The 25887-nt window shown below is 39.9% G+C and overlaps 1 protein-coding gene across 1 annotated transcript in view; it reads right to left on the reverse strand.

Annotated features, from left to right (window-relative positions):
* LOC104512747 (signal peptide, CUB and EGF-like domain-containing protein 1) overlaps positions 1-22042 on the reverse strand; it is a gene marked incomplete at its 3' end in the record, with an annotated part of 86743 nt that extends 64701 nt beyond the window's left edge. The window contains exons 1-2 of the mRNA XM_010155881.1: positions 21958-22042; positions 21000-21128 (exon numbers count right to left, since the gene is read on the reverse strand). Coding sequence (XP_010154183.1) covers positions 21000-21128; positions 21958-22042 — 214 coding nt within the window. The remainder of the gene's footprint in view (positions 1-20999; positions 21129-21957) is intronic.
* Positions 22043-25887: the final 3845 nt, after the last annotated feature.

The following is a 25887-nucleotide window of genomic DNA, read 5'->3' on the forward strand; positions in this document are numbered from 1 at the left end:
GGCCAGGAGGCTCTGAAATGCTGGAGACACTCAGCTGGGAACAGAGGGCCAGCTAGCTGGGCTAAGCCTGCTATTGCTGTTTGTGCTGGTGTGCTGCCTGCGCTTCATGTGACACAAACTCCAGCCCTTTCTCACAGAGAAAAAAGGCTCTAGGGTAATTACAGCAGTACCCAGGGAAACCAGGCAGTGTCCTCCTGTCTTGAACTACAATGCAAGGGTGCAGACGGTCCTTCTCCTTTTTTATTTACCAGGGAATGTTAAGCACCATTGTCTCAAATTTTCTGTAGCAAAATCCTCCCTTTCCTCAGTTCTTACTCTCTTCCAGATTTGAACCTTTTCCTAACCTCATCAGAGCAGTTTGGAAGGGCACAGGAAAGGGAGAAGTGAAGACTTTCCTTGCCTATTGCAGTGTAAGAAGGAAAGATAAGTTAGACAACTTTGTGAGACCTTTCCTCTGCAAGTTAGCAGGTCTTGCTGCCCTATGAAAGCCAACTCAGACTTGTTCCTTCAAAACAGCACACTGGAATCCTCCTCTCCGGAAGATTAGTTGCACACTTACTGAAGGAAAAATTCTGAGTTGGTACATGTATAAACCCACAAGTTTTGCTACAAATTACACAGCCTTCCAAGTGTTCTGTTTATAGTATCACAAAGCAACTTGAACAATTGCCTTCCAGCTCTGATGAATAATCTAAAACAAATGCAATGATTTATAAACATTTTTTTTTCTGCTCTTGATAGAAAATGCTGGTGATTTACCACTTCTGTAAAGAGACAGTTCAATTTACCACCAAGCCCCATATGCTAGAATAAAAGTTCGGACAATTTAAACTCTTTAAAAAGTTTTACTATGAGGAATTTCTTCTGATTGTTTTAAATTATTTGCCTGAAATTTATTTTAATATGCATTTATGAAGAGAAGGATTTGAAGAAAGGGAGCAGCTGGAATCTAGGACTTCTCTATCTCCATACTACAAGCCTTCCAATAAATCTTGGCCTCATGGTTTGGGATCAACATTTTCTCTTCTCAGGCCTCAATCCTAGTAGGGTCAGGCTTCTTGGAGCACTCTGCATTACTGCAGTCTTAAAAGGCAGTACTGCTTATTATCCACCATACCAAGCAATCTATTACACATGGTTGCCCAGAAAATATTTACTGAAGTATTTATTTCGTAAACTTTCTTTCTGATAGAGTCGCTTTATGATCAGCCTATTACTAACCGAGTTTATAGAATGGTGTAAAGAAATACTCTGAAGTTAGGATACTCAATGAGCTCAAGCTTTGGTAGATCTGGCAGAGTAATTCCTCCACGTATCTGAAAGTTTACAGATGAAATAGCTGCCAAAGGGTTTTTTTTTCTTTCTTTCATTGTTTGTGCAACACTGGTTCGGTGCAGCTCAAGTTACCCAGCTGAACATGTAAACATTGGTAATGCTGCAAATGTCAGATTGCATTTTGGACCAGATTTTATAGAGATTAAGTTCGACGTAAACACCAAAATAAGTAGCCAGGTTTTCAATAAAACTCTTCGGGCTCCAGTTTCGGAGGCTCGTCATGTCAAACTGGGCTGCTGACTGTTTTGAAAAACTGAGGGTGAGAGCTTTAATTGTTGCCACTCTGTGTGACAGTTTACACCTGCTGGAGACCTGCACCCCAGTGCCTACCTCTAGATATAGGAGAAAAGTCACTTATGATGTAAAATCCCTTGACTCAAACATCTACTCTAAGCCCCACCTAAACCCATTTTAAAAACTTTAAAATTGAGCACAAATACAAGCTTTATTAATTACTCTTATAAAGAGTATTTTATAAAGGAATATTTTTTTTAAAGCAGACAGACATGTCTTCTTGCACATTTTGTGCAACCTCTTGCACAATGAGCTACCAATGGTCATCTTATCCAGGAGCGGGGTTGTCTCCCTGAGAACAGCAGCCCCAAGGCAGCAGGTGCAGGTCTCCCTTTAAACTGGCATGTGGAAACCCCAGTCCACTTCGTAGGCTCCTTATCTGGCAAAACTTTTTTTATTTAGCTTGGTTTCACCACCTGACAGTGTGCCGATTCCTAGAGTACATTATCGACTACTTACAGAAGAGCTGAGCCTAAAATCCTACTGATAATCCCAGGGTGGAAGCTGGAGCAAGGTTTCAGCAAACCTACACAATCCAAACTCACAAAAAGGTTCTCACCTGGCCTGAGCTCAAATGGTTATCCCACATGCCTGCTCCAGCCCCCATCCTCAAAAAGAGGAAGAAAAACTAGGAGAAAGTGAATATATGTCCTTAAGCCATTCTCTTTAACACTTGTCACAAAGAACTGTCCTGTGATTACGTCTACCAAAGACAATCCCTGATGGAAGTATCTAGAAATAACTCACTTTACACAGCCCTTAAGTACTGCTTATCAGCACACATAGCTAAAATGACAATTAGCATAAGAGCTAGAATTGCTTAGACAGAGTTTAGACCAGAGTGAAAAACCTACGTTTTCAGGGAGATGATGGCCTGGACTACAAACAGGCCAGCCATCATCAGGACAACAAGGAATAAGGGAAGAGCTAGCTCAGGGAGAGGCTGGGAAAGGAGAAGTATCTTTCAAAAGAGAAGGAGTGATAATGGATGCATACATACAGATGACACAGGTCGATCTCCATATCAGAAGCATTATGCAAAGTAATGCGTATCTGAATTTTCATAAGCTTGTTGACCCACCGCCTTCACATAATCAAACCTGTGTTCTGTATCTGGGTGAGATGAGATCCTCCGGAAAGCAGCAGTGTGGAACAGTATCAAAGGGTAGGAAACATTACAGTTGATAAAGATGGATGTTTTATTTATTAAATAAACAAATGCTTTCGGCTTGTCATTTAATTTATCTGATGAACTTTTCAAACTAGCTCCACTGGTATTTCACCCTGTTCTGGCTCAGAGCTTCCCACAGTATTTGGCCTAAACAAGCTGTTCTGATCGAGTGTCCTGTTTGGATACCATCAAGGGAGAAAGGTTTGCGGGGGGTACCTGAAACCAAAGCCTCACGCAGGAAGATACACAAGCAGAAACACTACACAGAGTCAAAGACAAGAACTGTATGTCCAATGTCCACTTCCTCCCCTTCCTTTCTTCCTTCTGACATTTTTCTTTACAGTTTGCATTTTCATAAGCACTTAAGCCCCTCAGAAATCTGAGCCTCACCTTCCAAGTCTCCAAAGCATTTGGAAGTCACAGATCAATCCACTTACTATAGCACTAAGATTCTTTGGAGACTTCTAAAAACAGGACTTTGGCACATGATCCACGAAGCTGATCCTGCTAGTTCTTCCCTAAGCTACTGCCTAAAACTTTTGGAGGGTTTCTCTAAGATGCCTATTTTACCAGTGCAGAACATCATGACAGAGAGGTGAACTACTGATAGCAGTACTTCAGACTTTCCTCCAATTTTACCACAAAACACCACTGAGGATGTCTTGTATCTGTAAGAGAAATGATTAGCAACCACAAACTCAGAAAATACGAGTGCCTAATTCTGGAATTTTAAACTCATCATATTCTGAGTATTTCTAGTCAGAAGGCTAGCTGAAACTGTCATTAAAAAAGTCACATTCCTGGATTTACTACTAGCCACACTTACTCTTATTCCAAAAGACCATAGGCCAGCATCCTCCCTTTGACACTGCTGCCCTGCAGCTAACACTCAGGAGAAGACTGTAGAGATGCGAGAGAACCATTGCTGGCATGCTCTTCCAGCTGTCAGCAATCACGTACCCATCAACCTTCCGAAATCACTCGCTAGACCTTGTCACTGCAGGGTCTTTCCTATATGAATTTGTTTAATCACTTCTGAACCCAACACAACGGGGAAATGACTTCTGCAGTTTAATTATGAGTTATATGAGACACCCTTTTGTTTATTTCAAACATGCTGCTTCACCGAATGAATGCCCCCTAATGCCATTATTGTAAGAAACAGTGAATATTCATTCCCTACTGGCATTTTCTTCATCTTTCTTGATCTTACAGATTCCCCCTCAGCCTTGTACTGTCTACCTCCTCTATTTTGAGGCATGAAGGACCGCAGTACACAAATAAGATAATTACAGAGACTATTTGAATGATTTCAGTATATCATGTTTAAAGCAAAAAGTGCTCATTTCTAGAAGCTAACCTTGATGACAACAACATTTGGCACGTATTCTTCTCACTTCTCTATTCCATTCAGTCCAAGTACCATGATGCTCTGTTGGAGTGGGTGTCTTGGAAGATCTGATTTCAAGACAGCTGTGGAAGCCCAAAGAGTAAACCTGGCATGTAGGAGTGAAGCAAGTGGTATCAGATCAGAGGCTGTAGGTAGGTGTTAGTGCTGGAATGGTCACACAAGCAGTGACATGCTGTCAAGGTAGGGAGGGTGATACATTGCGTCAGCTGTGAGGGGCATGGAAATAGGAATCATTGATAATTGAAATAACTGCTAAACTATCTTCCTTAGACCAACTTTATACGAGCACACAAAGGTAAATATTAGAAGAAAGAGACACTGCTACCTATGCACACAGCATTCATACCTCAGACTTCACCAAGAATTTAAAAGCGGGGCCCAAATCTAGCCTTATGTGCAAATAGTCGAATTCTGCTTTTGTCCCCTTCTTTCAGAAACTGAAAAATGTGGTGAAGAAAAGGAAAAAGAACACCAAAACCTTGAATCCAGTACCTCATTCACCAACACAGTTGCAGAAATCTTCACTTGGGCCCTTGCTGAGAAAAGATACACTTGCAAAAAAAACAGATCCTACAGCTGTGAATGAATGTTTATTGGAGTAGACGTTAAAAACAAAACCAAAAGCTGTGAAAAATTACCTCTCCCTGAAAAATAAAGCGTATTTTACAGGAGAGAAACATGAAGTAATAATCACGAGTATGCTCTTAGGTGATGAATACTGAAATAATTCTAAAATGACCAAGGAACTGACCCCTAGAACCACCCCCTTCTTACGTCCAAGGATACACCTCCAATGGTGCCCATGATCCCTCCTGCAGAATCCTGTCTCCGGATGGGCTACAATCACCTATCACCTCAACACCCCTCTTGTTTGCCTGCACAGTTACAGATGTGCACAACTTGAAAGGGAATGCTTAAAATCATTGTTTCTGTAGCTATTTTGCGACGCACAATGGAATTCCTTCTATCTCACCCTACACAAACACAGTGTAAAAGCGACTGCAACAGACTCCTTTGCTGTGTAGAGCACGGGAAATACTCCCTCAGCGCACGAACTTAACCTTGCTGCCTCTGATGTCTGCCCATTTGCTGAGATGAAGTAAACAGCCCCACGGACACTGCGCAAATACTGCATCGGGTTCAAGTCTCCTGACGTGGCTTGTTTATTAATTTCCTGAAAACTGGGCACCACTGTCCGTCCTTCTAAGACACCAAAACCCTCTTCACAGCTTTTAGCATTTCCAAAATAAACATCCAAGCCCCTTACTGTGATGTCTGTGTTGTAGCTTCTATCCTCTCACTTGGTAACCATGCCCACTTTTCAGACAGTCACATAGACAGGGTGGCCTCCCAATAACTGCACCTACACACAGCAAAGTTCCAAATCAATTCTTTTTTAATAAGCTACCCATTCTTCTGATTAATTTGACCCTGCTTCTGTCCATCTGCAGCGACACTGTCTAGGGAATGCCAGCAGCCTCCAGCCTGGCATGAGGCTCCACTGTGAGGCTCAGACAGCCCTGGCCCCATTAGCAATCAGCTTGCCATTCCCAATGATGTCTAGCTGCATGTAGGGCACTCCGCCTTGCAATGATGGATTAACAACCCGCCATAAACTAGAAAGAGGAAAATTAATAACAGATACAAACAAGCAGCAGTCCTGATCAGCTGAAAGTAAAGTTTGGGACAAGTTGAGTAAATTATCCAGTCTATTGTCATAATGTCCCTTACTCTGTCTTACCCGGGGGCTTTCTCTGGAGCATCATTAACTGCTGCAGGCTCAACAGAAGCAGTATTCTATGTCCTTCTTCCAAGATAACTACTGCTTTCTTTTACATCTGCTTATAGACCCTGGCAGGATCAGAAAAATCCGGTTTGGGTTAACTCAAAACTGCTTTTTTGTTTGTTTTGATTTTCCTCTTATGAAAATGAAAAACATTTTGCTACGGGTCAAACAAAGCATATAACTTAGCAAGAAAAACGAAAGAATAGTTTAATTTCCAGTTGGTAACATTTTCTAAGGCTATACAACATGAAGAATTTTGTTGCTGAGCTCTCAGAATAAAAGCCAAGGAAATGGCTAGATTATGATTTTCTTTGTTTTCTGTCAGTAACACAGTTAGGGGACTCTTTAGATTTTAAACTAAGCATTGCAGCATCCAGTAGGGTGTGAAGTCATTCTCACTCTCTATATTGATAATACTTAAAGCCCATGAAAAGTGGAAGAAATGGGAGAGTCTGAAGTACAACCTTCCACACACTGAAAAGAGAACTATATCAGGAACTGAGAAACACCGGCTTAGTCAGACATGTATCTATGCATGAAACTTTTGGGGAACAGGAAAACGCTGAAAATGTTTTGAAAGTGCTGAAATTGCTCCTGTAGGTCATAGCAAAGCAATTAAATTTTCTTGAAATTATCTCCATTGGTGAAAAGTGTTTTGTAAATGCAACCTCAGTTTCTGAGAAGTTTCAGTAGGTACATTTTAAGGGAATGAATACTTCATATGGCACCAAATGCTTGGAGAAATGGGCATTTACGCCACTGGGGAAAGTAGTTCAGCATTTCCTCTCCTAAACAAGAATAACACAAAAAGCAACATTTGGGACAATTATTTTCTCTGATTTCTCTTGATGGAAATATCTCAAAGATATTCAAGATCTTACAGTAAACATTAATTATTTTTTTTAATAAGGAACAGCAATACTAGCTTACCACTCAACCCAGTTGTGCTGTGTTACACAAGGCAAGCTGGATTGGTTGGTTGGGGTTTTTTTTCCACCTGGTTTTAAGAAAACAGCCTTAGAAAACAGTTGGACACCCGTGCACCAGTGAAGCAGCAGATGCCCATTAGCAGATAAAAGCCACAGTAAATTGTGCTAGTGCTATGCAACTCAACAGATGAACACCGGCAGCCACACGCATCTCTCAAAGAGACATCAGCGTTGCCTTGATCGGTAAGAGGGCTGGGATTACCAAAAAACAGCAACAGCGGTCAAAGACCTGACTTCAGGAACATCACAACTATGTAAAGAAGGGATGAATTTAATAAATTTGGAGCTCGCATGGTAGTGTAAAGCCAAAACAAAGAACCTAAAATAAATCAAACCAAACAACTGCCTCATCCCCACCTTCCCCATGAAACTCATCAGAGCTGTATATTCTTTTCACCAGCACCTGGGAACACATGAACGGATTTCTATAACAGTGTGCATTTTTTAATAAATCAAAGTACTTAAGACTCGTGGTCTTCTGTAATCTGTGTCAAGTATATGAAGTTAATGCATCTACTCACTTTGCAGTTGCATCGGATAGGTTAAATACATACACAAGGGAGAAAACCTTGTCTTTCATGCACAAGTTAATCTGTAAGTGACAGGAAGAATGTAAAGCTTTCTGATGCTGTTTGTACAGAATCTTAGTCAGAGAGAAAAGTATTTACATGTTAGGGCAAATGGACTGACTGTCCACTGACAAATTCTGCAATTTGAAGTCCCTGAAGTTGCTCTCAGACATGTAGCCTGGGTATAATTACAAAGTTGACACTTGTTGGAACCTTTTTCATACGGAGTTCGGATTCCTAGACTAGGTCTTTGAGTTCTGATTTCAAAATCAAACACTCAAAGCAAAACTCTGCCCATACCGTGGATATCCATGTCGTTACAGAGCACAAGAATGAGTTTCCACGTGCTTTCAATGTGCCATCATTAACAGGCTGAGCCTGTGGGACCTTCAGAGCCTAATTGATACTGAATTTATAGTTAGGAGGAGTATTTCCAATTATTTCTGAAGTGAGTAAAATCAAGTCTCTTAGACTTCCCTAAGATGTTTCAGAAGATTTTTTAGGTGCTGAATAACACTGGGAGGCATATAGACAGTCTAGGGTCTGTTAAAGAAAGCGCTGCAGCTGCACAGGAGCGGGTACCATGGCTCGTATCTGGGGTGCATGGAAAGGGATGCACTGGGATCTGGATGCTTAGCATCTCACACAACCCCTAACCAGCCTAAGCGATTTATACGTCACACAGCAAAAGTCTGGCTCCCTGTCCTGCAAGTGCAGCTCCATTCCTGACACTACAAATCACCAGTGGGATCCAGAACTCGTTCTTCACTGTCATATTAGTAGTTTTTATGGCTTCTCTGATTAATTTCTGAAGCAGTTTTTTAGTTATGCTTTTAAAATAAACAACAGAAATAATTAAAGGAAGTTTATCAACTTTTTCAAAGGAAATCATTCAAGCTCCACAGTTCAGCTTAAACATACCAATGCATATGCTCATGATAATTGAATTACAAAAACTATTTTTAAGAACGCAATACTGCTACTCTTTATTTGCTAATAAATGTATCTGAAAAATAGGACTCTCTAATTACTTTAATATAACAGTATAATTATCAGTAGTGGAAAGTTTTCAGACTGTATTGCTTATGATAGAAATACACTAGGAATACTTGCAAAAAATCATTTAGAGATTGAGATACGCAAAATCAGATCACCTCTCTTGCAAGTTGCTTGTATACTTATAAACACATTATGTTGGAGAAACTCTGTAGGAGAAAACGATCTTGCAGAAAAATGTAGTTCTTTCCCATTCAAGTTTATTTAATCAAAAATCATTACAAAAAAAAATTCACCTATGAATTTTCTCTGTTTAGTATGTTGTCTGATAAAATAGGCAATACAAGAAAAAAATTAGCATCAAAAACTGTACAGTGTACCCTACAATAATAAAAGTCCCACTTTTTTCCCCATGAAGAACTATACAGTTTTATATTCACAATTTTCAAATCGAAGATGACATTCAAGGTCTTGCAACAGAAATATTGTCCTCTCTGCACAGCTCTTCTTACGAGAGGAATAAAACCTATGAAAGTACGCTCACTAACAGAAGACTTAAAGCACACAAAGTCAGAGGCTCCCAGAATTCTGGATGCTGGATTCTTGTTGAGGAGTATCTGTAACACTGCCGTCTAAATAAATTCAATAAATATATCTTTCCATTCTTTTGAACTCTCCAATTCTACTTCCATTCTGTTTCAACTAAGGTATGATCACTCTGCTGAAGAGGCTGTACTACAGCCTAATGCTCATTGCTGTAGCAACTTTCTCTTCACTTAGAATTTTCTTTTGGTAAGATCAAGTGGAAAAACTTTGCCCTGACTCTCATTTCAGCTTCCATCCTACAGCAAAATACCGTATGTCCGCTCCTGTCTTACCTAACAAAGCTCATTTTAATTGTTTCAAAACATTTATTTCCACATTCCATAATCATAAATTTTACTTTAATCTTAAACCTTCCAAATTCTCTAAGCAATCATTCTTGTAAAGTATGTTCAGTGACTTTTAAATCAATGTTTTAATCAATGAGCTATCATTATTATTTAGATGTTAGCAACAGTCATCACAAAGTCATATTAAACCATGCTACCATCAACTAGCCCATGTTCCTTCCTGCCCTGTTTTATGTAACACAACTTCTTGTGCTCCGATATCATTCCAGTAAGGAATATGTACACGGGGTGCATTTTGAGTTGCTTGAGAAAGGTTTGCATTGAAGCCTGCAGCAGGTAATGGAAGCAGTAAAAACAATCCTCTATATCGGTCTTGTACTCTGATTCAAACTTTTAAGTTTGCACATTGTACACTGAAGTCAAAATGTGTAGAAATTCATGGATGCAGAAATCATGAAAAAATCAAGATGCAGAAATTCATGGAAAGGATTAGACAGCAAAAGCAGGACTCTACAGAAAGCTGAGACCCTGAAATCTGCTTCGCAAGGAAATTCCCAACCAACCTTTCATCTGGTACTCATCCATATTGGATGAGAGTTTTGTTTCATTTTCTAATACAATAAGCAGTTATGCAGCAGCTATTCTTTCCAACAGCTATTTCTTGACTGTATAAATAATTCCATTTATTGTAAATAAAACACTGCCAAGAACTGACTGCATTCTAGCACTGTGTAACGACAGTGACCACATTTGAAATGAGAGACCAGACAACCCCACTGCTCTCCACTTTGATGTCTTTTTGTAATCTGTAGGAATACAGTGTTTTAACTGGATCCATGTGTTTTGTAGGATTGACAAAGACACCTTTCCATGAGGGAACACTTGAACGTCATACACATCTGACTGGTAAACACACCCATTACAGGCTAAAATCCTGCACCCTCGGGTGAATACACTTTCTGCCTCGCTTTACGTAAGACCTAAAGACTATGTGGTGTTCCCAAAGATTTGGTTAATTTTAATGTATTTTATAGCTTTTTCTCTTAAGGTATACGTTAATGTAGGCCACACTGGCTTAGAAATTTGCTGTTAGGAGAAAGTTAAGATGAATTAACAAAAGAGACAAAAAAAATACAAACAAGATAAAGCAGTAAGGATGCAAAAGAAAATGTAGATTAAAACTCTGACCTTGCTGAACGAAGACATAGCCATCTACAGCCGTATCAGACCAAATAAGAGCATTCATTTGGGATTTAACTTATTTAACTTATACATACTAACTTCACACTTTAAGCTGATTATTCTTTACTTTCCAGAGTGTTTCATGTAAGGAAATCTTTACTGTGATTGATTACCTCCTCCAGGGAGTAAGTATTTAAAAAAAAAAAGACTCAGACAACAAGAAGACTTGCAGAAACAAGAGACTGAGATTGATGCTGCTGTCACATAGCTCCCAGTTTCTTAATTTATTATGACAGTCTGAGAATCTAACTTCATAGTTGACAGCGAACGAGATTTATTCCACACTTTTGATTATTTCCCCATACCTAACAAAAAACCTTGAGCCTACGCTGATTTATACTCGCACTTCTCAGATCACGTTGGCTTAAGAAAGCAAACATATGGCAAATTAACATGTAAAGAAAGTTATGTCTCATTTGAACTCAAAAGATTAATGTGGGGTGACCAAACATTAAAGTACTTTTGAAGGGGGAAACTTTCAGATAGAGAAATAGAAAAAAAGGGTAAGAACAGTAGTGTGTTTAGATCTGGTCTTCAGAGAGGGCTGAATATTGGAGGCCTTCCCATTAACCACAATGAGAATTCCATATTTTTACTGGATTTCCAGAGTGAACATGGATGTATTTTCAAAATTAGTCTCCAATTTTAGGCTCCAAACTTCTGATCAATCCTATTTTCAAAGATGTTGATTCACTGAAGTCCATGGGACTGCACCCATGACAAAACAGGGAGCAGTTCATGCGAACTACAGGAAATATATACTTTAGGATGAGGACAGTCACGCTCACAAAATACCTATTTCTTTCTAGTGACTCCAAGGTATGTGCAGATAGATGGCTTGTATGCAGACATTTACATTCCATCAGCTGAAGTACAGCCTAGGACATTTAAAGCAAGGGAATCCTAATCTGAGGGCTTCATAAGCTTTATAGAAACGTAGGGCTTGACTTCTTGACTGTCAAATGTTTTTCAGATTTGCAGGCAAACACCATAACAATTCTCATCCAGCCATCATGGGACCTGCCATGAAGTGATGGGGCTGCAATGGCTCAGTGTCTGGAAATTTCTAGCTACCAGGTGCCATCAACCTACATCTGAGGTTTAAAGAGGAACTAACATATTATAATCCCAAAGAGATTTCATTTATTTCTACGATTACCCACTACCACTTGAAGACTCTTACAAGATGGGGGCAACAAAGTTCCGAAAGAAAGCACGTGCACACAGAAGTTGTACGTGAACATCTAATACAGCACTGCCTACAGAACACTTACTTACCCTGGCTATTCACGTTTGCTGAGCACCCAGTCATCAGTTAGTGGAAGGCATTGCGGAATAGCAGAACATGTTATAAAATCTGATGCATGCCACAAAGACTGGATACTTTAAATTGCTGTGAGGAATCACAGCTGTTATCCTTCATCTAATGTACAGACCAAGCAAGACCGATAAAAAATCTGAAAACAGTAATAGAGTAAAAATTATTTCTGTGAAGAAAGATATTAGAAAGCAACTATCATTTAGGTTTGCATCTGAAAAACAAAGAACTTTTAAAAGTGCACGCACATTTTTCTGCACTGAAAGAATGCATTTGTCACTAAAATTCAGTTAGTTGTGTCATTTGCAGTGTGGATTTTTGTGTATGCATTCATGCAGCTTGCCTGGTGTAGCTTAATACCTCTGGGCCCCCATTGGCAGGGGTTCTTTCATCCCAACGTTCTTACTATGCTCCAAAGACCCCATCACTGACAGTCACGATTTGCAGAAATACAGAACTCATAGAGGTTTAAAAGATACAGATAAATCTGTTGTTAACACATTTCAACACTTTTCCTCTTGTCTGTAAATGTATATTATATAGGTCCCCATTCCCATCTTGTGCCTGGGCCCCTCACATCTAGAACAGATCCCTGCCACTCAACCACTGAGCCCCGATTTGGGAGTCTGGTCTCCTTCTCTTAAGACATAAAACCTGCCAAGTCCTGAAGTTCTGCTCTAGCAAAACTCGCACTGGAATCACTGGAAATGAATAAGAGCTTCAAGATTTAGATTAATAACTTTCTCTACAAAAATACTATAATTTTACATGTGCTTTAGTAAAAATGAAGAGCTAAGAAAAGAAGGGTATTGGGTTTGTTCAACCCTCTTCCATCTGCCAAGGAGCTTACGATTAGCAACCCTGAAAATCTGGAAAAGAGTTTATGACTGATAGTATTATTAGAGGCCCTGCTGATGTGCTAGAGGAGGACAATACTTAACCGTTGGCTCACCTAACGGTCTCCTGGAATTAGGAAAGAAGGGCAAGAAAAACTGGAACACAGCCAAGAAAATGGACCATTTTTCAGCTTCTCTGAAATATTTGTTTTTATGAAACTAAAACCAGTTTTGCAAAAGCTGTTTGGTTTTATATTAAAAATGTTCACATTAAAAAAAAAAAAAGATAAAACCTATTTGAACTGTTGGGAAACATAAAGAAAAATAAACATCACTAATAGAAGCATTCATTTGGAGTTCAAGCAAGCAACTCATTGTGCACAGCTGCCTGGAGAAGAAAAAGCTAAATTAAAAGGAAGACACTGGTCTCTGTAATCACAGCGGTGATTATGCAACCCGAAATGAGTTATGCACCACTTCTTGGCATTTTACATCTGGGAGCTTTAGACATGAGACATCATACACTTGTGACTCTCCTCCCACTTCGTGTCGATAGGCAGATCTGGCCATGATCCCCTGTCCCGGGGTATACAGTCAGACAGAAGCGTAAGAATAGGCAGAGTTTGGGTTCTAACTGTGATGTGAAATACATACACGTGTATGTTCTTTTTGTCCTCTGAATCAGATTGTAGATTGATACTACCCAGGCAGAAGTCAAGGCTGCATACGCGGCTTAAAACTTCTCCCCGTCCTTAAAATAAGCCAACAGATTTTAACGGACCACGGCAAGGCAGGAACTTGGGTTTAGATCCTAACCTCAGACCTTAGAAGAAAAGGAAGTGGGTGGTTCAAAACATTAACCAAACTTTTATACTGATCTGAGATTCCACGCCCCATTTTATAACGGGCAGATGTTACTCCAAGGCCTGTGACCAGCTGCTCCTAGTTTGCCTCAGGAGTTTAATTAATACAGCAATTTAATTAATACAGCAATTAATACCACAGAAAAACATATAAATAAAATAAATACGTGACTGAATACATTGTAATAAATTTTTTCCATGTTCCTTTGTATCGTTTTTGATGGTTTCTACAAAGAGTTTACAACCTTCTTGAGCACAACTACTAATTCAATTATAAAGAGCAGAGTGCTTCATGAAACCTATGCTAATCTTGAGAAGAAAGAAGAGTTAAAATGAATGCAACCTGGAAGCAAGAAGTGGCTTTGCAAAAAAGCCATGCTTACTTCCCACTAAAAATGGACTATCACAAATTCGAGCTAAGGAGAAAATAAAAAAAAAATACAACCAACCAAACCCACAGAGAGAGAGAGAGAGATGAGTAGTACTTCAGAGCTATTCATATTTATCTCTGAATGGATAAGCAAAAGAAAATAATCACTCCATTCTCTAGCATTAAATATTTTTCACACCTAGATTGGTCAGGCAAAACAAAAATAATCATAGAATCATGGAATAGTTTGGGTTGGAAGGGACCTTAAAGCCCATCCAGTTCCAACCCCCTGCCATGGGCAGGGACACCTTCCACTAGCCCAGGTTGCTCCAAGCCTCATCCAGCCTGGCCTTGAACACTTCCAGGGATGGGGCATCCACAGCTTCTCTGGGCAACCTGTCCCAGTGCCTCCCCTCCCTCTCCGGGAAGAACTTCTTCCTGATATCCAATCTAAACCTCCCCACTTTCAATTTAAACCCGTTCCCCCTTGTCCTGTCACTACAGGCCCTTGTAAAAAGTCCCCCCCAGCTGCCTTGTAGCCCCTTCAGGCACTGGAGGGTGCTATAAGGTCTCCCCGGAGCCTTCTCTTCTCCAGGCTGAACAAGCCCAACTCTCCCAGCCTGTCCCCATAGCAGAGGGGCTCCAGCCCTCGGAGCATCTTTGTGACCTCCTCTGGGCCACTCCATAATGAGTTATGTCAGGTTTTTAGGAAGAATTCCCTAACTATATGTATGCAATACTCTGACTCCAGGAAAAAAGGATGGAGGAGCTATTACATTGGGTTCTCAAGTAAGAACCAATAATAATCAGGTTTAGTTGCTACATATTTTTTTTGCACACCCTTATTTCCTCACTTTTTCACATTCTGATCACAGATAGGTGGTTTCCAGAAGGCTTGGAAGAGCTGGAGTATCAGCTGATATGTGAGCCCTTTGGCAAGGAATTTTAGCAAAGCAAGGTGATTTGCTTTCTGATCCAAATAACTATGACACACCTTCTATTTTCAGATGCTGAATAATTTTGTAAGAACTAGTCAGGAACATCAGCAAGAACTGCTTTCAGCAAGGTTTCCAGAAGCTCTTCCTGGATAAATCCCAAGGTTTAGTAATCCATGATAAAATTCAGAACTCTCTTTGGTGATGCTTCAGACCAATACAGCACATAATACCCTCCCAGGAAGCTTACATTTTTATATAGTAGGAGAGAGATTAATGGAAGATGATGGTACTCCAAATGATATTCCTTCAGGAGAAAGGAAAAATAATTGAAACACTCTGAATTTTCCAAGTGGAGTAAACAAATACTATTGTACTACCTTATTCACTTTGGTGGGGATACAAAAACAAAGCGCTAAAAAATGTAATTCTTTGCAGCAGCCTTTTTTTGGATCTGATGACTATTGCGTCTTCTTTTTCATCTTCTCTTCCCAAGGAGAAAACTATATTTTTCTTTCATTCTTCTGGCATTAGCCAAGACAGACTTCATGATCCTTACGGGTCCCTTCCAACTGGAGATATTCTATGATTCTATGTTTTCTAGATCACTCATTCTAACTGTTCTTTTTCGGCTTCATCCAAGTGCAATACCCTAAACTGAATAGTCCTCCACCAGGTGAAGCCTTACTGCTACTAAATGAATGGAAGGTTTATTTCCATATGATAATTCCTATCCCAGTAGCTTGAAAGTATACTAAAACTGCCAGGAAATTCTCTCTTACCCTCCTGGGTAGATTCTGGAGTCACCATAGTGGCAGCTATGCCAAGCTCCCCTGAAATTCTCACTGAAAAGAAAGACAAGTTCTCAAGCCTTCTCTATGGCAACCCCACCCATCACATTTCTCACTTGCTACAACACCCAGCTTACAACACCACGTCCACCTTCTCTGCCATCTGCTGCCTTAAAATCCTCCCAGAGGACATGAAGACAGAGTACAAGTACACCCAATAGTGGCAGCTATGCCAAGCTCCCCTGAAATTCTCACTGAAAAGAAAGACAAGTTCTCAAGCCTTCTCTATGGCAACCCCACCCATCACATTTCTCACTTGCTACAACACCCAGCTTACAACACCACGTCCACCTTCTCTGCCATCTGCTGCCTTAAAATCCTCCCAGAGGACATGAAGACAGAGTACAAGTACACCCAACTGCCAAAGATCTACAACACCCAGCTTACACCACGTCCACCTTCTCTGCTATCTGCTGCCTTAAAATCCTTCCAGAGGACACGAAGACAGAGTACAAGTACACCCAACTGCCAAAGAGGCCTCGTATCAATACTGCACTTAAACATAGGCAAAAGCCCATTCTTCTTACTTCATATTAAACCAAGAAAGTTAAAAAAATAGGAAAAATTAATAATACCTTTAAGTGTCATGCAGAATCAGAGCAGGGAATATATTTTGAATAATCAGTTTTAAAGGCGTAAGTCTTATCTGTTGATACTCTGTAGTGTAGATTTACAGATTTTACCAAATATCCGAGAACAGACTCTGATTTGCTATAAATGAGATGGGTTTGGTACTAGCGGAAAGGATCATCAATTATGCCATAATCTCTCCTAAAGGCAAGAACATTGACAGCGTGCCTCAACATGTGAAGGACACAAAGAAGGAAAAATCAATTTATCAGTAAGATTGTGGAGAAAAAATGATCAAACAGGAAAGAACATCTGGACCAGTGAACTAATTGCTTACAAAAAAACCAGAGTGGTATTTCATACACGAAAGGGGAAAACGTATTTCACGACTGGTTTCAAATGAAGCATAAAGAAAACCTATTGCATGAGACCAAATATTAGTCCTGCATCCACTGAGCAGAATTTTGAGAAAAAACTACTGCTATTTCAAGAGATTACAGTGCTAAATAATGTATTTTTAGCCAGACAAGGATCTCATCATAGTTTGAGTTCCCTATGATGTCATTTCATGTTATGTTTGAGAAATTCCTTAGTAAAAATGTCAAATAGAAAGCGAGCCGATTTCTCCTGAGGACAGTTTTGGACATTTTCCAGTACAAATTTTAGCCATGAATTCTTAGCCAAACACCTCCTCCCAACAAATAAATAAATAAGAAATTTCACTTGATTAGAAAGAGAGAAATGTTGAAATAAGAACTCAGGAAAAAACACTTAACCTGGCAACTGTGTGTGACCTAATTAATTGTGAATACTCCGAGTTTGTTATTTATAAAGACGACTGCAATTATCTTGCTATACTGACTTTACTAGAAAGATATCCAGTGAAGGTTTAAAAAGGAATGTAAATCCTGACAGGAAGAGATGGCTTAAGATTTTGCATAGACTTCAGTCAAGCAAGTGATGCAGAAATCCTGATGTAACGGTCTGGTCCATTACAACCTGTTTCCTAGATGTTCCTAGATGGCCTAAAGGACTATCAGTGAACTATCATGGGGTTCCAACCTTAGGCCTTCTATCTAAAAATCACCAGACAAAGGTTTGTGTGATGGGTGCGTGATAAAATGCCGCCCAAGACACTGAGAGAGCAATTCAGCTGTCTTAACATCGGAGTTAGATACCATTTTAGATTCCTTATGTTATCCCATCTAGCCTCCATCTTATGCTCCCGCTCTACTCCTGTAGATCTCACATCACATCTGCCAGCTCCAGGGTGTCCTCATGGGCATGAGGCTCCTATGTTTAGGCAGCCGAATTGCCCTCTAAGAGTTCCTGCTGCCTGGTTCCCCACATGCGGACAAAATGGAGCCCTGGAAGGCCAAAGGATGTGGGAGAGGTAGGAATAGCGTAGTCTGATGTTGGGCCACTCTTAGCAAATCTTTTGTCCATACATCCATGGTGCTGTATGAGAAGATGGCTCAGGCAAGGTTTTCAGAGTCAACCTACCATGAATTTTATAGGCTTATCTACAAATTATATGGAAATGACATAATTCTATACAAGAACAGCTACAGTTCTGCTTAATGTGCATACAGACTTAATTAAACATTACATGCCTTTACTAAGAGGAACATAAACTTGATACACAGAACATGATATGGTCCCTAACTAGCAATCTGCATTTTGACAGTTTGATAAAGTCCTATAGAGGTTAGGGGGTGGGGAGAGGGAATGAGTAAAAGAACGCATTGAAAGGTGAAAAACTTTATCACTAATCTTATGAAGACTTCTTTGTCTCCATATAATCCATGAAAAGTAAGTGGTTTCTCAAAAAGTGCAAACAGGTGAAAAACAGTGGACTTATCAAGACCAATTCCTTTCAATGCCTAATTTCCTCAGGGGGACAAAATAGCTCTTTAGAATAAATTAACCAAGTTTCACATGCTGGGAGAATTTTCCCAAAGTTTATAGAAATCCTAATTTAATCCATGTGTAAATACAAGGTTTGTTTTTGATTTGAGACCTCACTGCATCCTCTTAAAAACAGCCAACTGCATTTACTCATTTCTGGTAGTGTAAGTGAAGGAAAATTCAGCTATTCCAGAAGGGAAAAGACTAACCACTATCCACCTTCTGCAAGCCAGTACTGTGCTCATGGGCACAAAGAGGTTACCTCAGCAGTCAGTATAACTGATAACGCCAGCAGCCAGCTAGGGACCAAGTGATGACAGAAAAATGAAGTTCTCTCTTTTCCAGCAACAGTGTCTCCGACCAGAGTTAATGCACAACAGGCAATCATAGCAGGATTTGCATGGCCACTGTCAGGATTAAAGATTTCAGACTGAGACCTTAACCACCAGACCCTTTTGTCCTCAGAAAAGTCACCCTCATTTTAAAGAAGGGAGAAAGACGAATGTGCCTGGATCCTCTTTTCAGTGCCTCTAAGTAAAAACAGCTATTTTGCTGAGACTTATCAAAGAACATTCATTAGTTGCAAATATTCAATCAGCATTTGAGGAACAGAAACTTCCCCAGTCTGGGGTCTCAAAATTAGAAAGGCAATTGTGACATTTTTAGTGTCCAAAAGTTGCATACTGGGAGAAATGTAGCCCTTTGCTATTATTCCCACTCATTTGTTCACTGAACCTCTTCTGGAAGTAACATATTTCCTAACATTTTTGGGGTAACGCTAGAAGTCAACTGAGAGTAGAATATGAATATGGGCAAACACTGATTCTAAACAATTTGCAAAATCTGTTGGCAAGCTTTGACTCATTACTTTCAGCCACAGCCACCTACCTAAACGCAGTGGTTTACACTGTTGTAGGCTGCCTTTTATTCCCCAAATCAAGTGGATAAATAGAAAATAAAGAAAACTAGAAATTTGGCGCTCTCTGCAGATCCAGCCTGTATGGTTCATGACCAGAGAGCAGTCGTCTGATAAAATCCCACAGATCTCCTGAAGGGTGCAACTTTTTTCAGGTCACTCCTTTTGCTGTTCCTACTTGTCAACCTACTTTTCCCTACTACTGTGGGAATCATTTGGAAACAAAGCTGAAAACAGCAAGCCGTTTGAAACAACGTACGTGCACGGTTATTTGAATTCCAAATAATTGAACTATTTGGTTATGTTTGTGAGCCGTTTTATTAAGAGCTATTTACAAATATTAGTATAAATAGAGTTTTTCTTTCTTGTTTAAATGAATGGCTGGCTCCTCTTGGTACAAGAAATAGCTCTTGCACATTTAATCACTTGACCACCTCAGGTTCAGGCAAATAAATTTAAAAATAGTCAGTTCTATAACAAATGAAATTTGGAAGTTCGAGTCAAAAGCCTGTCAATGGTCAAGATATATAATCCCTCGGATCAAATATTAGTCATTTTGAAAATGAACCCAGTAGGAAATACATCTACTGAAAGGCTAACCAAATCCTTACTCAGAAACTGCCGTTGTTCCATAGTTTCAGTGAGTGCAGATTAGTGTTACTGGACTTTATGATTTGTGGTTCACTACCTGATTTCCTAACTTCTTTTTGCAAAGAATCTCAGTTTTTAACCAAAGAAAAGGGCCTGCATGACACAGATTAAATACCTTTTTTCCACACTGTTTTATAAACTTCACCTTGAAATGAACTTGGGACTGTACCAAACAGTGGTCATTGCATTTATATGGGCAATACTGAGAAAGATAGTCCCTAGGCACCAGGATCAGTTAAAATGACCAAGTAAGCAGGTATGGGAAACTGGATATAGCAGTCAAAGTTCATTTTCAATTGGCGTGAAGAAATTTCAAAACAAAACGCATATAGCATTTTTTTTTCGCTCGCAGGATAAACCCAACTTATTTAAACCAGAGCAATAGACATCAAATTTTCAGGTAATTGGCTTGAAGAAATTTCAAAACAAAACACATATAGCATTTTCTTTTCGCTCGCAGGATAAACCCAACCTATTTAAACCAGAGCAATAGACATCAATCAAAAAAAATCAGATCCCCAAATCCTCAGACTGTTGAAGCAATTAAGAACCTGCTCTGAGCATGGCTTTGTACAGTTAGTGGACTGTGTCCCTCCCCTTGTAAACAGCTACTACTGATAACTCTTCTGACCTGTTTTGTTGTCCAAGTATTCCTTCATCACACTTCACTTCTAACATTCTGTAATTTATGTTCATACGGCATATCCTAGAACTATGTGACCCTAAAAGGAGGGAGGGGAGGCTCTTTAAAGATATGACTGGAATTACAAAAGTTGGAGGAAACAGACATTTAAGTGGATGGGATAGATTAATTTTCTTAAAAAGAGAAATGCAAACATCCAGCACAGACTTTGGAGGTCAGGGTTTTTTTAACAGTATTAAAGATGGGCAAACTGAGTTAGGGTTAGGGTTATGAGTGTCAGCTTTAAGGGTCTGGTCTAAACCACGCTGGAGTCAAAAGACCAGTTTGAACTTATTGAGTGTGATCTGGATCAAGTCTTTACTGACAACATACCCAATGAGAAAACACAACAAGCAGATCAGGTCACCTTACCACAGCCATGACACAAAATCTTGCCAGCACTCACTACTTACCAAGACAGTTGTGGCCATCGTGAGCTAACATGAATCCATCATAGCATGTACACCGGTAGTTGCCCGGAATGTTGATACACTCATGGACACAACCCCCATTGTAGAAGTCATTTTCACACTCATCAATATCTAAAACACAAAAGGAGAAAAAAGAAGCTTTTTACAAAAGAGAATACTAGGAATACCAATACATTTATCCATCTGAGCATTGTCTTTAAATATATGCATGTTCCTAACCTTTTTCCATACTCATATTGCATATTTCGTCCAACAGGTGGCTCAGGGAATTACTGACTGAATATATCAGCATCATACATGACTGAAAAGCAGCAAGTCAATGTATAGAACACTCCTTCCCAAAATAATTCTAGTAACACCACAGTAAACAATGATATGTTGTCAAAAATTAAAACCAAGCACCTAATCACAGTGTATTTTTTATATTTAAAACCTAGATTTTGGTTTCTGTCTTTAAAATAATCAAGCAGACAATGTGTTAAATCTTTGACTTTCTAGTAAGAAATAACTATCTGAAACATGATGTTAGTATGGCCTAAGACAAGAGAAAAGTATGCCTTGTTTAACAAAAAGATTGTCTTCTCAGAACAAGGAAGATCTGGTATATTCCTGAAAATACATAAAGCTGTGGTTCTGTACAATGAACCTTGAAAAACACCATTTCTGAAATAGCCATCACAGTCCACTGAGGTCTATGAAGTTACTATTGATCACTTCATATGGTTTTGTCTGTCTCTTCCCTTTCCCCTATAAAATAAGCCTTATTATAATGTTCTGCATTAATTGATGTACAACAACAACAAGAAGTCCAATATTTTATTCTTAGAATGTACACTAGAACTATTCTTAATTTTTTTTTTTTTTTTTTTTTTTTTTTTTTTTTGTACACTGGCCTGTATCTGGTAACAGAGATGTGTTCTGCTTCAACTACAAACAATACTCTTGTGGCCTTCCCTCCCTCCCACAAAATTCACTTCTTCCTTCATTCCAGAAAGTGCAAACATTCTTCTTTTTCTAGACCGCATCCTGGCTCTATACGTGGAACGTCAGCATCACAGTCACTGCTGTGAATTGCTCAGCAGTGCACACCAACTACCCAAAAATACATAAATAATTACAGGCAGTCTCGTGGCTTGATAAATATCAGCTCCAAATCTGTGATGCGCTAGAGCAAAGGCCCCAGCTACTGTCCTTAAGGTAGACAGTGCATGACTGACAAAGTCATCCCTTTAGAAAACCACCTGTTAGTACGTCAGAGCTATCCTGGCTGGACATTTCCAATGTGTCTTCCATTGCAGAAGCGGTGGAAATATTTCAGCATTCAGTTCACATTCACACTGCGTTTTTGGCGGTTTGATTTTTTTTTTTTTTGTTTTAAAGTACTCCAGGAAAAGCTTGGCTACCTGGTGTCATACCCAGCCATAACCCCAAAACAGCAAGGTAGTTTGGTAAAACCATGTTCTTCTGAAAGGGCAGCACAGCCCCAGCCACTCAATGCTTTCCACATTTCTGGCCCTGGGATTGAGCCCAGCTAGGTTTGTCCCTCCTTGCACAGCCCTCTGAGACCTTGGATCTGTCAGAGCAGGGACAGGCTCCTCCCAAGTTTTTTTGCAGGCCTTCCCCCTCAAGTCTGCCTCTCCCAGGAACCTACCCTAAACTCCGAACAGCTCAGGTCTCCACCCACTTCCCTCCAACAACTCTGAAGCCCTCCTACAACTTCCTCAGCAACTTGAAACAGGAATTATGAATCACAAAAATGCTGGAAATGAGAAGCTGGAGGAAGAATCTTCCTAACAAAAAAAGCTACCTCCTGCTTAAACGTAAACTTCCTAGCCTTTCAACCCCTGCTCTGTTTCAGAAAGTTCCCATCCTTTACTAACGATTCCCATCCATTAGTTGTACAAGTGCCGAGTCAGCACAGCCTGTGGATGTGCTCCGCCTTCTGGAGTCCCGTCTGACAACAAAAAGATGCATCTGTGACTTTTCCTAAGGACAACAGCCAGCAAGTCGATCTCTGTGTCTCGGGCTCATTCCAAGCACACCTGCAGCAAGGCAGCTCGCCTTTATTTACAGAGAAGCTGCTCTCCTTTATCTACAGCCCAGTGTCCCTGGGTGCACACTGCCAAAGTCTTCCACTGAAGTTTCCACTTAGAAGGTATTTGCAGATTCCATAAACATTCATGGATATTTCCCAAAACTTCCTATCACCCTCAGGCTACAGGGACAAAAGTAGAGTTCTACAGCAATGCCATGATTTAACAGGCCAAGTTAAAGCATCAATCAAAATCAAAAATCAACAATTAAAAAGCATGTAAAGATTTTGACGTCAGGCATGTTGGGCCTTCCTTCAGGATACTCAGGAAAAGTTGTAACTTAAGATTAAGATTTGTTCTTAACTTTCACTCAGCACCAAGTTTCTTCAGAAGAGGGCATTCAGAAGAAAGTGTTATTAGTTGTTACTCAACATCAGGTTGCCAAGGGCTCATCAATTCCTTCCTTTTTTTTTTTTTTTTCAAACAACTAATCAAATGGGATGATTTGTTAAAATAAGCGAAGGGAGAACCTTCAAAAGGGACAAAAATCAACGCAGTGTGAAGTCTTTTGAATGCCTACCCTTTATATAATACTTAGTTCTAAAAAGCTGTGCTGTGACTAGCAGCACAAGGTGCTGATCTAACACAAATGAGTGTTAGTTCCAGAAAGTCTGAGTTCCAGAAAGGGCCACCTAGTAGATCCATAAACCAGAAAAATAACAAAAGGAACAGATTCTTTTCATCTCTCTCTCTCAAGGAGTTCCAGTTACATTCAATTTTGCAAAAGGATTAGAAGATGACTTCGATTACTTCCCCCTTTTATACCCCAAGACCTATACAAAACGAGGAGTGGAGCCAAATATTCTACCTATTTTTAAGAGCCATGTTGTGGGTTTTTTGGTGTTTCATTCTATTCCAGAGCCACACTGCTATTTGAGAGACTTCACCTAGCAGGCTGACTGGAATTGCTATCTCCAGAACTATTAGTAAAACACAGAGGTGGTAAGATGGGTTGATTTAATGCTATTTTTTAAAACAAAGATAAACAAACAGATAAACTCCACCAAAAGCGTGCACAAAGCATGTGAAGTCCAAGCATCGAACTTTTTTCAAGCTCCAGCCGCATCAAGAGAAAAGGAGACAATGTGCCTGCCTGCAGGTGTATATAAAGAAAACCCCAGTCAAAGCGCTGAACAGCGACAATTTAAGGGCAGAATATTACGTCTGGCATGGCAGGATATGGCTTCCTTGTTAAGCTTAACGTAGCGATAAAAGCAGTAAGAGTACATTCAAACACATAAAACCTGCAGGCTTTCTCTGAGTTTTATCTATCGCAAAACTCAAAATTGGCGGGTGACAGCCACGTTCTTTCCCTTTTGGTTAGGTCAATATCCTAGGATTCTTTTTTACCCTGTAGTTGATAGAAACGGGCGTTAATCAAACCCTTGGCTCCAAACATCTCTAACTCAGAAATTTAACTCTTCCCACTGATTCTGTAGCTTCAACTATCCTCACCATTTTTAGTGTTTGATCACTTAATATTGCCTTCCAGCATGAAAGAATTACCGCAAGACAAAAACGAAACCAGAGAAACAGAAATGTTGCCATGCGACCATGAAATTGCAGTGCTGGATGCAGGTGCATACACTGTTGAATCAGCAAGGTTTACTGCAATCTAGCTCTCAGCGGGAAACCTCAGGTTTTATCTACGCTGGCAAAACACTGACCAAGTTTTCACTCCAGCAAAATCAGCCTGTGCAGACAGTCAACGCTTGGGGTGTCTAGTGAAGAAAATGTCCTTAAAAAGTATTGCAATTTCCTCTTTAAAAGGCATTAATTTCATATGGTATTAAAATGGCAGCAATTACAGGAGTCCTGGAAAAAAAATTAAATGCACCAAAACGATTAAGAAGGCGTAGGGCCATTTATAATAACGACATAGTCTGCCAAGAACCTATTTGGGCTTACTGTGTTCCAATGAGACAGCAACGCCCAGTGCCAGAGCTGGGTGCACACAACCACATCCTCAGCTGTTGGTGAGCTAGTTTTGATCATCTTTTTCTGGAATTGGTTTGGGAAATCTCCAAAACCCACTGCTTGTTTCAAAAGTTTTAAAGGAAAAAATCATCAGGAAAAAAGACTTGGGGGAAAAAAAGCTTGTTTACTTGGGTGTACTAGAAACCGTACTGGTCCATCTACTTGCCAAGGTGAAAGACGTTTGGAAACTACATCGTTAATTCCTTCTGGAAAGCAGGGGTGACTCTTTTTGTTACGGCCTGAAAAGGACTCTCTTTCGGCAGCCCTAGCAAACACAGCACTGCTGTCCTCTTCTGTTGTCCTTTTCAACGAGCAGTGGTGTTACTACTGTAGGAGACAGCAGTTACATCAGCGTCCAGGAAGTTTTCTTAAAAACCTAGACAAGTGTCTGAGAAAACCCTAGCGTTTGTTACCACAAGGAAATGCTGCAATTAGCAAATCAACATATTCCAGTTACAGGAAAAGAAATTGAAGTTGTCTTCTTTAAGCGACCTAATTCTTTTAAGTCTGAGGGGACCTGTATCTACCTTACACAGATGGGGGTTGATTCTTTTTCCCTTTCACAGGTGAAGCTGACTTTATCCTGGAAATGTGTTCCATTTGTGCATTCTACAACAAAGTAGTGGCACTCTCAGATGTCTCACAAGGCCACCCGGCAGAGAAGCAGCTCTTCCAGGAGCCCATACAACTTGACTAAAAAAATGTCCACAACAAAACAAGAATCGATCTCTTCTGCTTCCAGTATCAGAGTATTTCAGATTTCTGCTTCAGCAGAGAATATCAGCAAGCAACAACTAATA

Source organism: Eurypyga helias, unplaced genomic scaffold, assembly GCF_000690775.1.
Source record: "Eurypyga helias isolate BGI_N326 unplaced genomic scaffold, ASM69077v1 scaffold12850, whole genome shotgun sequence".
NCBI classification, from domain to species: domain Eukaryota; kingdom Metazoa; phylum Chordata; class Aves; order Eurypygiformes; family Eurypygidae; genus Eurypyga; species Eurypyga helias.